Here is a 13,612-nt window from a genome sequence, read left to right as displayed (position 1 = left end):
TGGAGGGCAGTCTACCACTTTCTGTATCAACAAAACCTCAAGACGAACAGGGTCACCTCCGCGGTTTCCAATCGCAGAAAAGTTTTACGGTCACGACGAGTCGGAAAAGTGAAGGCATGATATTTACAGATTCCCCCGGATGAAATAGAGTGGAGGTTTCCGAAATCCTACTCCGTCTCCTTGGCCCATGACCCGCCAGAAGTATATCGACATACAGTCTCTGGTTGACACAGAGTTACTGGTGGTTACGGGTTGGAGGATGATTAGAGAATTAGGACACGAATCACGTCGATGAAGAAGGAATGTATTTCTTTCTCTTTTGTGTGTTCTGAGGAGTTGTATCGCATGAGGTTTCATTTTTGTTCATTTTTTTTTTTTTTTTTTGCCTCTGCATGGTTAAGCCTATGTAGATAAATATAGGTCTTGCGGTCAAAAGTGTAACAAGGGGACGACAGTGGAGTTGCATTTTTTTTTACTGCGTATCTATCTCATGAATTGCTTAAAGGAAACACTTCGCAATGAATTAGCATTCAAAAGATAGAAGGGAGCTGGAAAGAAGAAGATTATCATCTTTTTCCCTATAACTATCGATGGATTAATGATCGCCGCGAACCACCCGTGTGTCGATCTGACTAAGGCCGCCTCCCGGCCCCGGCGCAATATAACACCTAAGTAGCTTCTTTGACCCTCGCGAGCGTTCTCTCCTTCGATATTGTCGCGCGCCTGCAATATGTGGATTCTCGAGGTAAGCACCTGAAATTATTTCTCTATCTCTGCCCAGGTAGTAGGGGAGTTTCCTTTTCGATGCATTTGCTGACAGCTGTTCCATGCAGCAACTCGCGCGTCTTCTCGACCGTCCGCTCTTCCCATGGAAGAATGTGCTCGTGGGGTTCTCCCTAGGCCAGTTCGTTCTTGAGGGCCTTTTGTCGCTTCGCCAGTACAAAGTCTTACAACGGACTGCACCTCCCAAGGTACTCGACGGCGCAGTCACCCAGAAGGTCTTCGACCAAAGTCAGGTATGGCAATGCGAGACAAATAAAACACTGTATACACGTTGCTCACACAAGAGAAATAAATCCAGGCCTATAGTCGCGCAAAATCCAAGTTCAGTCTCGTTTCCGGTCTCTACGGTCAAATCCAGAATCTCATTTTTATCTACGGCGATGTCCTTCCCAAGCTCTGGAGCGTCAGCGGCATCTTGCTGGCGCAATACTTCCCCGGTCGGTTCCAGGGCGAGATTTCTCAAACCCTGCTGTTCATTTTCGGCTTCAATATCCTCAGTACCATTCTTTCCCTGCCAGTCTCGTACTACAACACTTTCGTGCTTGAGGAGAAGTTTGGTTTCAACAAGCAGACACTCAAGCTCTGGGTGACGGATATGCTCAAGGGCCAGATGCTGGGCATTGTGCTTGGAACTCCCATTATCAGCGCTGTGCTTAAGATTGTGCAGAAGACTGGTAATTCGTTCTTTTACTATCTGTGGCTCTTCGGTGTCTTCCTCCAGGTTTTCGCAATCACTATTTACCCCATTGTGATCCTGCCGTTGTTCAACAAGCTGTCGCCTCTGGAGCCTGGTGAAATCAAGACTGGCGTTGAGAATCTCGCGAAGAAGCTGAAGTTCCCGCTCTCGGAGCTGCACGTTATTGACGGCAGTAAGCGAAGTGCTCACAGCAACGCCTACTTCTACGGTCTGCCGTGGAAGAAGCACATTGTCATCTATGATACTCTGCTCGAGAAGAGCGAGCCACAGGAGGTTGTTGCCGTGCTCAGTCACGAGCTCGGTCACTGGAGCCTGAGCCACACCACGAAGCTCTTTGGCATTGCTCAGGTATGGATCGAGCGATCAGAGCCGATTGGGAACTGTCACTGACATTTATATCTAGTTCCACATGTTCTATATCTTCGCTCTGTTCTCTGTCTTCGTTAACAACAAGTCCCTGTACCAATCCTTTGGCTTCGTCAAGGAGCAGCCGATCATGATTGGCTTCCTTTTGTTCTCGGATGCCCTGGCCCCTATGGACGCTGTCGTGAAGCTCCTGATGAATATCCTGAGCCGCAAGTTCGAGTTCCAAGCTGGTAAGTCGCTCTAGAACAATGTTCTACTATGATATCATACTGATCATGACCTCAGATGCCTTCGCTCAGGGCCTCGGATACTCCGATGAGCTTGCTGCTTCGCTCCTGAAGCTGCAGATTCAGAACTTGAGCACGATGGATGCTGACTGGATGTACGCCAGCTACCATTACTCGCACCCAATTCTCACCGAACGTCTTGGTGCGCTCGGCTGGAAGGGTGGCAAGATCGCTGGACTGAAGGCAGAGGACAGCGAGAAGCCCGTCAAAGCCGCTGACCGTGAGCTGTAAAAATCAGTTACAGTGGTGCGTATTTTTCTTCTTGATTTCTCCCAGTGATGAATTCTACTCCAAGTGGCAGGTGGTATAGAGGGGTTCTAGGAGGGCATGAAGCTTTCAATCTATGTCGGATCAGACCAGGTCCGCCCATCTTGATAGGTTCCAATAACACTTTTGTCCAGACATGAAATGTACGTTGCAATCACAAAGACAAAACCAAAGCCATACTCTGTGGCGATCCAAGAAATATGAGTGAAAAGAATATGAAACTCCGACCCAATGCAACAACGCCCACAGCTTAAAACAACATTCCAGAAGCAAGACGGAACTCAATCCGAGTCGTCGCCCTTCTGTGCCTTAGCCTTTTTCTCCGCCTGTCGTCTCTCCTTCTTCTTCCTCTTGCGCTCCTCCTTATCCACAGCAGCCTGTTGCTGCTCCTGCTCCTCAAAGGCCTGCGCCTCAGTCTCGAACTGGTTTTCGTTCATGGGAAGGTCATTCTGCTCCCCCTCCACATCCTGATTCTCGGTCTGGTTGGTGTTCGACACGGCACCCGCAGCAACATCCAAATATTCCTCGCCCGGGTTCTGCTTTGCAACAGTGAGGTCGCGGCCAAGGATTTCACCCGCTAGACCGGCTTGCACGCGCTTCAGGTTGTGGAGGATGAGGTTGGGTGCTGCAGCGGTTGTGCGCGAGACAGGACCATGCTCACTGATGCTGGCGTTCGGCTGCAGTGCAGGGTCGTTGGCTGCACGGTCCAGATAGGCAGCAAGAAAGTCATGCGCGGCGGATTGGCTGATTGCCTTGGAGGTGTGGACGGTGGTCGGCGGGATGGCCGAGGGGCCATGGGTGGTCATTTTGGCGGTTGTCAGCGTCAAATGACCGCTTTACCAGAGACAGTGCCGAGATAGCGGTGGGATAGAGGAATGAGGTGTTGTCGCACCCTAGACAGTGAGGTTGCGAGCACGCCGGGTCTTGGAGAAATCGACATTTCAGTCTTCGCCGCATCGCGACAGAAAAGTTTCGGTGACGCTAATCCCGATCGGGTAGCATACTGGCTTCAAGGCGTATTGTAGGATCGCTCTTACACTTGTGTAAAAATAAAATAGTACCCTGAGAGAGGTTCAATTGAGTTCAGTATATACATTTATTCTCTCATGCAACGCTTTCCATTATCGTACTGTTGGCATTGTTATACACAGTCCAGGCGGGTCCGTGCCTGCGGCTCCGCGCTTAATTTTCTTTCGACTTCCGACACCGCGCCGTGAGTGCCAGCGAAGCCTCAACCAGCCGATCTTAACCACCAGAAAACCCGGCTCTATCGCTCACCTCACGGGTTCTGGACTGCCACAATGCTCGGTCTTTGCTGCAGGGCTGCGCCCTCTCTCCGAACCGCCGTGTCCAGCACGCGAGCTCCAATGAACAGGTACGCAACCACGACCATTCCCATGGCCCAGCTCTCAAGCCCGTCCAGACCACTAATAGTATGCCGGTGGCTTAGGGTCTCCCAATTCATGCCACAGACTACCAGCACTCCATCTGCACTCCTCTCCTCTCGATCTTTCTCCTCAGCCCTCGTCTCCACGCCGACCCGCCTCCAACCATCGCAGACACTTGCCTCGCGGCTGCCTTTGACAACGACTTCAACACCAGCCTCCTTGTCGGTCACCTCATTTATTTTGCAGCAACCGCAGCAGAGTCGCTCCTTCTCAGCAACCGCTGCCCTAGGCGTGAAGCGGACCACTTTCCGGCCGTCGCGACGAGTCCAGAAGCGCCGCCACGGATTCCTGTCCCGCAACAGGGCTATTAAGGGACGGCAGACTTTGATCCGGCGGCGAATGAAGGGACGGAAGGCTATGAGCTGGTAAACAATTTTAGATGCCAGGTTTGGCTTCTGGCGGTTAGGGGGATAAGAATCACGAGAGGTGTGACTTCGGAGACATGAAAGCCTCCAGAAGAGGGGGATTAAGGCATCGGATTCAGGATGCTAGATGTCGACATCTTGTTGAATCAGAGATGTCAGGTCATTTGGTTGGCCTTGTATCATAACTATTATCTATCCTAGGGGCACTAGGGTGCGTGGGACTATACGCAATACTCTCAGATCGGATCAATTCGATCTAGCCGCGTTTTGTTCATTAGCATATTTCTTCAGAATTGCAGCTCAACACTGTTTCATTGTATGAGGGTCTAGCTAGGCTGCTGTTTCTATGTTTCGTGGAACGCATTCACTCATTATCGTCCTCGTCACTTTCATCCTCGGAACCAGTCTCGTATTCCTCATCATCGTCGTCATCCTCCTCTTCCTCGTCACCTTCAAGTTTGAGACCGTAGTCATCCTCAAAGTCCTTGAGAGCCTGAATATTCGGAGTAAAGCCAAATGCCTGGAAGCCTTTGTTGATGGGCTGTTCATAGGGGTTAGACCAATGTAGCTCTGCGTAGTGTTTGATGGCATGGAACTTACCTCTTCCAAAACGGTGGCGCAGGTGACGACAAGGTTGGCCGTCTTTGGAGCAAAGAGCGGCAAGATCAACTCATGGAGGGCGTCCTTGATCTCGTCAACGTTGATATCCCGCACCTTCTTGAGCATCTTCTCCTTGTAGTCTGTGGGAAGGTTCCGCACAACCTGGCGGATGAAACTGCCCTGAGCAGCACTGGCGGCGGTCATCTGCTCGTTAGCAAAGCCCACAACAATGCTGCTGATGGCGCCTTCCAGCATCATGGGATCAAATGGAGTAGCTCCCGACAGATGATCTTCAACAATCTGCTTGCTGGCTTCGAACGCTTTGTGTGCATTAGGAGAGCGGTACACATCGAAGTTGACGAAGCCAGTCTCGATGTTATGAGCGAAGTTAGTGCCGTATGCCAGGCCCTTCCCGCGGACAGCAACCCAAAGAGGGCCCTCGACAGCATTCATATAAGCGATGGCGACAAGTAGTGCCGGCAGCTTGGGGTGATCATAAGAATCGAGACCGCGAGCGGTCGCGTACGCGAAGGACGAGTCGACCGTCGGCATAGGCACAATGTAAGACTGGCCACCAACAGACTTGCCGGCGTCGCTCAGCAGATCGCGGCGGTTAGTGATCGGCTTCAGGGTGGTGCTGCTTCCCAAGCGCTCAGCGAACCCCTTCCAAGCAGAGACGGGGTTCGCAAGCCTTTCCAAGTCGGCAATCACGATAACCCGCACATTCTCGGGCTGGAACAGCGATTTGCGAATCTCCTCCATGCGACCCACAACTTCCTCGGGATTCTCAGCGAGCAGGCGCTTGATACGCTTGAGGTAGCGTGCCTTGACCAAAGTGCATCGAGCCCGAGCGATAGACTCCTGTGCATAGTGAACCATTGCGTGGACGGCCACAAGCATGTCATCACCGCTGCGCTTAGAATCGGGAACATCGGCCAAAAGTCGAGATGTGATGGCACGGAGTCTTTCAACGTCGAAAATGGTGTTCCAGGACAGTTCCAGGAGCCATGCGATGGCAGTCTCGTATTTCTCAAGTTCAACCTGGAACGACACACGCAGCATCTCGGAGTTTCCGAGGCTACGGGCAGTCTCCATACCGTAGCCAACTGTGTCTTTCTCCAGTTCGACGACCACCTGCTCGAAGCCGATCGTCTTGCCGTCTCGCTGGACGGGGATGTTGAAGAATGCCTCGGTGAACACCGACAACAAGGGACGTAATTGAAGAGGGACCGACTGCGCCGAGATCATAACAGAAAGCTGCACGAAGCTGCTGGGGATATGCTCAAAGTGCATGAAAAGGGGCATGCCCGCATCATCGGTATCAATGATCTTTTGAATCGCATGGTTAGGGCGACCGGCCTTGAGAGCAGCGCCTGATCGTGCCGTAGTGGTCTCCATGAAATGAATGGACTCGGTTGCTGGGATTTGGAACTCCGCCAAAATCTCCTTTGGAATCTCCTTGTCATTCTCTGCCTTGGCTTTTTCAAGCTTGTCAGCAAGCTCCTTCAGACCTTTCTCGCCAAGGCGCTTCTTCTGTGCAGCATCCCGGGCCTCTTCATCACTCTTCAGTTTATCAGAAAGTTTCTGGGACGGGACGCCGAGCACAGAGATGTGAGGGGCATCAGCAATCCATTTCTTGATGAAGGCTCGCCAGTCATCCTGGACCCACTTCTCAAGAGCATCATACTCTTTGAGGGATGCGACATCCCGCATAGTTGACCCATCTCGCTTGCCAAAGAGGAAGTCAGTAATGACATACTCGGCGAACGATGCAGCCGAGCTCTCGGTTGCAAACTTCCAGGTGCGGCGTTGACGATCAATGCATTCTTGCAGGTACTTCATATCGAGCTCCTTGTCCATCGCATCCTTGAGAATCTCAAAGAATCTCTTCTCCACCTGCTCCAGTTTCTCGGTCTCAACACTGGTGAGCGTAAACCTGATCTCGATGCTGGGGTGTTCCTCAGTCGCATAGTAGACTGCACTAGCAATCTGTTCCTTCTCGACAATGACGTTCTCCAGCAGAGAGGCAGAGGAACCAGCCAGATACAAAAGAGCCACGTTCAGAGCCCCAGCTACGAACCTGTTAGCTTGTGGCTTGGTCAACCGCGTGTGAAGGAAACTCACATTGGATTGCATCATTGCAGTCTGGTCCAAGGAACCGAATCTCGATTTCGCCAAAGGACTCGTCCTCCTCGGGAAACTCGACTTTCTCGATGACCGACTTTTCAATAGCGGGGGTCTGCTTGGAATCCACCCAGGGTCTCTTGAAGGGGGCATCGGGGCTGGGAATAACGTCCAAGATGGTATCTTCGAACTTATCCAGAATCGCCAGCATGTTATTCTGGTCCACCTCACCCGTAATAACTAAGCAAAGGTTCTTGGGTTGATACATCTCACGATGGAACTCGCGAATTCGTTCGGCTGTGAGAACACGCAGTTGCTCCATCATCCCTCCAGTCTCGTACCGGAATCCGACGCCCGGGGGATACGTGAGGCGGCGGGCCGCCAGGTCAATCAGCTCGGCTGCATTGTTCTGAACTCCTTGCATCTCAGAGTATACAACGCCAGCATCATTTCCGGTGCCGTCGATGTGATGCACCTCGGTATAACAGCCCTCGTCAGTCAAAGTGGGCGCAATGACGTGCTCGAGATAGACGGGCAGGATCCTCGCAAAGCCTTCCCAGCCCGCCGTATCAAGGGTATACGCTGTGTGATCTGTGGCAGTCCAAGCATTGGTGCTCGAATATACACGGGTCGCCAGCTTGTCCAAAAAGCCCTTGTAGCGGTAGTTGCGAGAACCCATGAAACAGAGATGCTCCAGAGTGTGAGGGGCTCCGGAGTCATCATGAATCTCAGTAGCGAGCACAAAGTAACCATTCACCTTGGGACCTTTCTGATCGATGACAACCACTCGCATACCAGTCCGCTGAGACTCATATTCAGTGAACTCGCTTGGCGAGTAGTCAGGCTTAAACTGCTGCAGCAGTTTAAAATGACTCGATTGCATTGAAGGCGACATCTTAGTCAATGGGGTAACCCCAGTGGAGATATCTCTTCGAAAATTTGACTGTCTGTCTTCCGTTAGCCATCGTCAATCGAAGCATTAGGTATTTCTCGGTGTGGCGGTAGTAATCATTTGGGTACGGCGGGGCACCTGGAGCTTTAGGTCACCTCCTCAGGAAAAAGAGGGCGATATGCACAGTGCCAACAAAGGTATCCAGAGCAGCAGGGAGCAACGCAACCAGGAAGCTTAGACTGGGCCAGCTCGGTCCGCTGCAGGGACGCATCTGAGAGATTTCGGCAACACACGGCATGTGTGATGCCGGCGGGGCAGAGGGGAACTTGGGAGTAAACAGATTAAGAGACATTTCACTCACAATGACCGAGACGTTCTCACCCAACTCAGGCCACGCATGCAAAACCGAGACACGGTGGGTTGACGTGAGGTTCTCGAGCTTGTGTGCTGGACCCAGGCGGAGTTTGGGTCCCGTTCCTTACAAAGCGAGTCGCGGTGTGGGTGTCTGGCACATGTATATACCAGATTTCGATATTATCTGCAGCCAGTCATCTTTAAGTCTCTGCTGCATCGAACCTTGTCTCCTGCTTCCTTCAATTCTCGCGCAACACCGCAGCAAACCAAGTCATCTCCAATCGACGTGAGGCGGTGACGCCCAAAGTCACGTTGTTGACAGCTCGCCGCTTCGCCGAACTCTCGAGTCCACTTCACTGTGACGTGCGCTCAGCCAATCCGAGTCTCGACACTTCAGCATCATGTCACAGCAGGTCTCCGAGGGCGAGTTATCTCGGGCCGTTCTGGATTTCGTGACGGAGGGCGCCTACCCCGAGGAGACAGTGGTGGCCGCCAAGTTCCCAGCAACTGCTCTTGTGAAGGAATTGGAGCTTATATCTCAGGCCCGCGAGCAAGTAGAGGTGAGTGGCTTTGAAGGAAACAGTACTATTGCATCATACAGTCCGATCAGAGTTACTGACGCGTGCTTTGCTGTCCCATAGACCGAGATCAGTTACCTCAGTCGCGAGAACACCTTCGATGCCGACGATTGGATTATCCAGGCAAAACAACTTCATGCAGACATTGAGAATTCGCGAGTGACTGCCCGGGAGATAGTGGCCCAGCATGAACAAACAAAACCCCTCAAGGCAACGGTGGAGGACGCAGGTGCGAAAGTGGGATTGATCGAGACAGAGATAGCCTTCAACCAGACTGTGGCAGAGACACTGGAAGGTGTGCAGCGGCTATGCCAACAACTGGAGAAAGGCCGGGCTGCTCTTGGGAACGGTCAGATTACCGTCGCAATCGAGCAGCTGGAATCTACCCAGCAAGCTATTGCAAACGACACTGTCTTCACAAACACCAATGTGATGCGTATACTCTCGAGCGAGGTGGCACAATTACGAGAAGAAACTGAAGAGGCGTTGTATCGGCGCTGGAATGAGCAACTGAAGCTTGACCGGCAGAAAGGTGTACTTTGCGTCGCCAAGGCGGATGGCACAGACTCACTGGAGAACACCATTACATCACTTTCGCGGCTGCAGATACTTGCTACTGCCAATGAGAGATTTCAGAGGGACCTTCTGTTGGTTATCATTGATCCAATCTTGCAATCCCCGGTTCACGGCGGTAGTCATGCTGTCGCTGTCACAGAAAGCGGCATTCGCGTTGAACAAGAGCCTTCGAAGGTGACCGTCATTGAAATCTTCAGGCGCCTTATGGATGTTCTAAACCACTTGCGACAAACTCTTCCATCATCTATCTCCGCCACTCTTTCCCAGTCATTCATTCCAGCTGTTGCTTCAAAGGCTGTCTCAGGATGGCTGTCTTCGGCAATCCCCACCACACTTGATGGCCTTGATGACTTCGAGAAAACCCTGGAATGTGTGCTTCAGTTCACCCAAACTCTTGAGTCATGGGGGTGGAGTGGTCACGAAGAACTCAACTCTTGGGTTACTCAAGCGCCTCGTTTGTGGCTAACTCGGCGCCGGGTTGACTCTCTCGACAGTGTGCGGAAGGCCCTTGCTGTCAGCAAAGGAACCACCAAGCAGGTTGAACGAGTGGAGAAAGAGAAGGTTTCTCAGGCTGACGAAGCTCTATTGGACAGTGCTGCTCCCGACGAATGGGATGCAGGATGGGACGATGAGAAGGAAGAAGACATATCTGAACAAGCAGCAGCAGCTCAGCCTCAAGATGACGAGGACGAGGATGTCAGTGCATGGGGGCTGGACGAAGAAGAGACGCAAGACGAGTCAAAGCCTGATGCAAATGCTTCACCCGAGGAGGAGGATGCTGACGATGCTTGGGGTTGGGGCGATGAAGACGAAGAAGAACGGGGAGATAAGACTCAACAGCCCAAGGGTATGGTAGACACAAAACCAGCAAGTCAACCAGACCCGAAGCAGTCCAGTTCCCGGGAAATGACATTGAAAGAGGTCTACACCGTGACCGACATTCCGGATTCTATTCTGGGCATCATTCAGCAACAAATTGCAGATTCAAAGGACATATCTCAGCCTCCGTAAGTACCAAAACCATCTTCTGGGAAATGGGTCGAACTAATGGATATCTAGTCATTCGACTTCCCGTGTGGCTTCTTCTGGTGCTGGCTTGCTGGCACTGCCCACGTTGATCTTGGCCATGTTCAAGTCCACCTCATCGTCCTTCTATTCGCTGAAGCTTAACTCTGGTCAAATGTATCTGTACAATGACAGTCTTTACCTCGCTGAGCGAGTCGGAGAGCTCATGGAGAAGCATGAACTTTCCAGGCTTAACTCCGATGTGGAGGCCCTCGAAAAATTCGGCAAGTTTGCCTACAGCAAGGAAATGCAGACTCAAATCACCATAGTCACAGACCGTCTTGACGGTACGCAAGGATTTTCGCAGTGCTCTCAGCAACCTTTCAAGTCAGAATGCGAGGACGCTGTCAGCGCAACCGTTGATCGGATTCGCGATGTCTACAAAGAGTGGCAACCTATTCTATCTCATTCCGCACTGCTCCAATCCATTGGCTCCTTGCTGTCCACTGTGATCGGCAAGATAATCATGGACGTCGAAGACTTGGGTGACATCTCTGAAGATCAGTCCAAACAACTTGTCACGTTCTGCAACCAAGTTTCCAAGCTGGAGGACCTCTTCATTCCTGAATCTACCGGTGATGCCGAAGCCGTACCCGTGACGGCGGTATACGTTCCAAACTGGCTCCGGTTCCAGTACCTGATCAACATTCTGGAGAGCTCGCTAGCTGATATCAAGTTCTTGTGGCTCGAAGGTGAACTAGGTCTCGAGTTCTCCATGGAGGAGGTGATCGACCTGATCGAGGCACTCTTCGCGGAGTCCGACTACCGGCGACGGGCCATTGCAGAAATTCGACGGGCCCCTCGAGGATAAATAGTCTCTGGTCAATACTTGTGATCATGATAGCAAAATTCAATATACCCATGTATATCTCCGACAGACCTACAAACATACAACCCGTACTTGTATAGACCCGGCGGGGCCCTCTCCGCGCTTTGCGCTATTGTGCCGCACCGGGCGCCGTATTTTTTCCTCAACCCGCCCAGGCTTGTTCGATTTGCGACAGCCACCAGAATAGCGGCCGTCGACGACAATCTGCACGAATTTCGCCCATGATGAGTGAAGACCAGGTCTCATCCTCTACTGAGGCTGTGCAAAGACAGGTTCGTGTGCAGCTCACGAGCAAGCAGGAGGACATTGCCCTGCCTGAAAGCACTGGTCCTATCCTCGTTCCCACCGGTAAAGAATACCATTTCCTATTGCGAGTAGACCATTGCAATACGTCAAGATACTAATCTTACCACTCCAACAGGTCTGCGACGATATGCGCTGTCGACATTGGTGAACAACCTTCTCGGTAGTGAGAAGCCGGTCCCGTTCGAGTTTTTAATCAACGGAACTTTTCTACGGACCTCGATCGATGAATACCTGACAGCCAATGGTATCTCCGCCGAAACGACCCTTGAGATTGAATATGTTCGGGCTCTGATTCCCCCACTGCACATCGCGTCTTTCCAGCACGATGACTGGGTCGGCGCCACTGATGTACTTTCTGCAACTTCGACCGCTGCGTCTTGGGCCTCGGGCGCAACTTTCTCCAAAGGCCAGGAAAGGATTTTATCTGGAAGCTATGATGGCTTCCTACGAGTCTGGAATATGTCATCTGAGATTATTGCGACTTCGCCCGCCGCGACTGAGGGAGGACACACTGCCTCCATCAAGGCCGCCAAGTTCATGTCGCCCAACCATATCGCATCGGCGGGTCTCGACCGCACAGTCCGACTGTGGAAGTACACCGAAGATGACGATGGATTCTCTGGAAAGATCTCTCCTCAGCTGGAGCTCTACGGACACAAATCCGGCATCGAATCATTGGCTGTACATGCGCCATCCAACCGTCTTCTGACCGGATCCTCCGATAACAATGTCGGATTCTGGTCGACGAAGAAGACCGATGCCCCCGCGGCTCCGGAGACCTTGCTTCCCTCCAGCATTGCTAGGACATCTAAGCGGCGCAAGCTGAACTCGTCCGTGAGCACGCCGCAGCGTGGCCCTCTGGCGCTTCTGTCTGCGCACACCGGTCCCGTCTCGGCTGCCATCTTTGACGCCAAAGATTCCACGGTTGGATATTCCGCCTCCTGGGATCACTCGCTGCGAACCTGGGATCTGGTTACCGCTTCTTTGGTCGACACTCGCACTCTGCAACATTCCCTTCTCTCCCTCGAGCACCTTCCCGACCACCACCTTCTGGCAGCAGGTACCTCTGCCCGACACATCACCTTGATTGACCCCCGTGCCTCAGCTACGACCGTGGCAGCAATGACACTTCGGGGCCACACGAACGCGGTCGTGAGTCTAGCTCGTGATCCGCACAGCTCGTACGGTCTCATCAGTGGCAGCCACGATGGCACCTGCCGGATCTGGGATATCCGGTCCACCAAGACTGATAAGGATGGCGTTGTGGGTGAAAGTGTGTATTCGATCACCCGCAAGAGCCTGGAAGAAGAAGGCAAGTCAGACAGCAAACGGGTTGGTGGCGAGGGTGTCAAGGTGTTCAGTGTGTGCTGGGACCAGGCGGTGGGCATCGTGAGCGCAGGTGAGGACAAGCGGATCCAAATCAACCGCGGCGAGGGTGTCCTGTCCTCAAACATGCAGTAGATTGCAAATATGGGCTTGGCGTTTATAGATGTGGTTTTGGTCAAAAGTTTCAAGTTGTCTGTCTCCTAATTACACTGTATTTTCCATCGAGAGCTTCGAGGAAGCAGATATATCCACGCTAAACCAAGGTTTCTCGGACTCCGTAATCGAAAACTACGACATGGTGCTCGATTCTTTGGTAAAATAGAGGCCCTCCTCCAGCGACATAGCAGTAATGAGATCTGATTTGATGTACAAAGCTATTTGGATACAGAAACCAGCTCATGAAGTGACTTTGAAATGCTTCACATCTAGCCTCTCATCAACTGACTAGTTCAGCAGCCACAGGTGAGTTGCTCAGGTGGGTTGGTAAGCTGGGTGCACTGAGTGTCTGCACATGTCTCATCGCTCGAGCACGAGACGTAGCCATCCCAGCTCTGCTGAGTTTGACTCCAGCACCACTTCCCATCGGAAGACTCCGAGCCACAAGACTTCCAACACTTGCCATCGCTGCAGCCGTAGCTTTTACCCAGATCTTGGCACTGGCCTCGAGAAGTAAGGTCGGAGCTTGGGGAAGCGGCGACAAGGAGGGCCTGGGTGGCCACGAAGATTGTACCGAAAGAAAACTTCATATT

General features: G+C 52.2%; 6 protein-coding genes across 6 annotated transcripts; 4 read left to right on the top strand and 2 right to left on the bottom strand.

Annotated features, from left to right (window-relative positions):
- Positions 1-730: 730 nt before the first annotated feature.
- N7459_009275 (zinc metalloprotease) lies at positions 731-2,364 on the top strand (the record flags this gene model as incomplete). Its single annotated transcript, XM_056948443.1, has 5 exons — positions 731-745; positions 834-1,016; positions 1,082-1,828; positions 1,884-2,076; positions 2,132-2,364. The coding sequence occupies 5 exons, from the start codon at positions 731-733 to the stop codon at positions 2,362-2,364; spliced, it is 1,371 nt and encodes a 456-aa protein (XP_056795668.1).
- A 317-nt stretch (positions 2,365-2,681) lies between these two features.
- N7459_009274 (uncharacterized protein) lies at positions 2,682-3,206 on the bottom strand (the record flags this gene model as incomplete). Its single annotated transcript, XM_056948442.1, has 1 exon — positions 2,682-3,206. The coding sequence occupies one exon, from the start codon at positions 3,204-3,206 to the stop codon at positions 2,682-2,684; it is 525 nt and encodes a 174-aa protein (XP_056795667.1).
- A 495-nt stretch (positions 3,207-3,701) lies between these two features.
- Positions 3,702-4,217, top strand: N7459_009273 (mitochondrial 54S ribosomal protein bL34m; the record flags this gene model as incomplete). Its single annotated transcript, XM_056948441.1, has 2 exons — positions 3,702-3,775; positions 3,851-4,217. 2 exons carry the CDS (start codon positions 3,702-3,704, stop codon positions 4,215-4,217), a joined length of 441 nt encoding a protein of 146 aa, XP_056795666.1.
- Positions 4,218-4,577: 360 nt separating this feature from the next.
- On the bottom strand, positions 4,578-7,832 carry N7459_009272 (putative zinc metalloprotease; the record flags this gene model as incomplete). Its single annotated transcript, XM_056948440.1, has 3 exons — positions 4,578-4,754; positions 4,814-6,885; positions 6,938-7,832. The coding sequence occupies 3 exons, from the start codon at positions 7,830-7,832 to the stop codon at positions 4,578-4,580; spliced, it is 3,144 nt and encodes a 1,047-aa protein (XP_056795665.1).
- A 752-nt stretch (positions 7,833-8,584) lies between these two features.
- On the top strand, positions 8,585-11,213 carry N7459_009271 (uncharacterized protein; the record flags this gene model as incomplete). The annotated part of the gene is made up of 3 exons (XM_056948439.1): positions 8,585-8,743; positions 8,825-10,344; positions 10,397-11,213. 3 exons carry the CDS (start codon positions 8,585-8,587, stop codon positions 11,211-11,213), a joined length of 2,496 nt encoding a protein of 831 aa, XP_056795664.1.
- Positions 11,214-11,455: 242 nt separating this feature from the next.
- N7459_009270 (WD repeat WDR12/YTM1 family ribosome biogenesis protein) lies at positions 11,456-12,998 on the top strand (the record flags this gene model as incomplete). The annotated part of the gene is made up of 2 exons (XM_056948438.1): positions 11,456-11,579; positions 11,653-12,998. 2 exons carry the CDS (start codon positions 11,456-11,458, stop codon positions 12,996-12,998), a joined length of 1,470 nt encoding a protein of 489 aa, XP_056795663.1.
- Between the last annotated feature and the right edge of the window lie 614 nt (positions 12,999-13,612).

Source organism: Penicillium hispanicum (assembly GCF_028827665.1).
Source record: "Penicillium hispanicum strain IBT 35686 chromosome Unknown utg000008l_segment0_segment0, whole genome shotgun sequence".
Taxonomy (NCBI): domain Eukaryota; kingdom Fungi; phylum Ascomycota; class Eurotiomycetes; order Eurotiales; family Aspergillaceae; genus Penicillium; species Penicillium hispanicum.
This window is presented reverse-complemented; position numbering and strand designations above follow the sequence as displayed.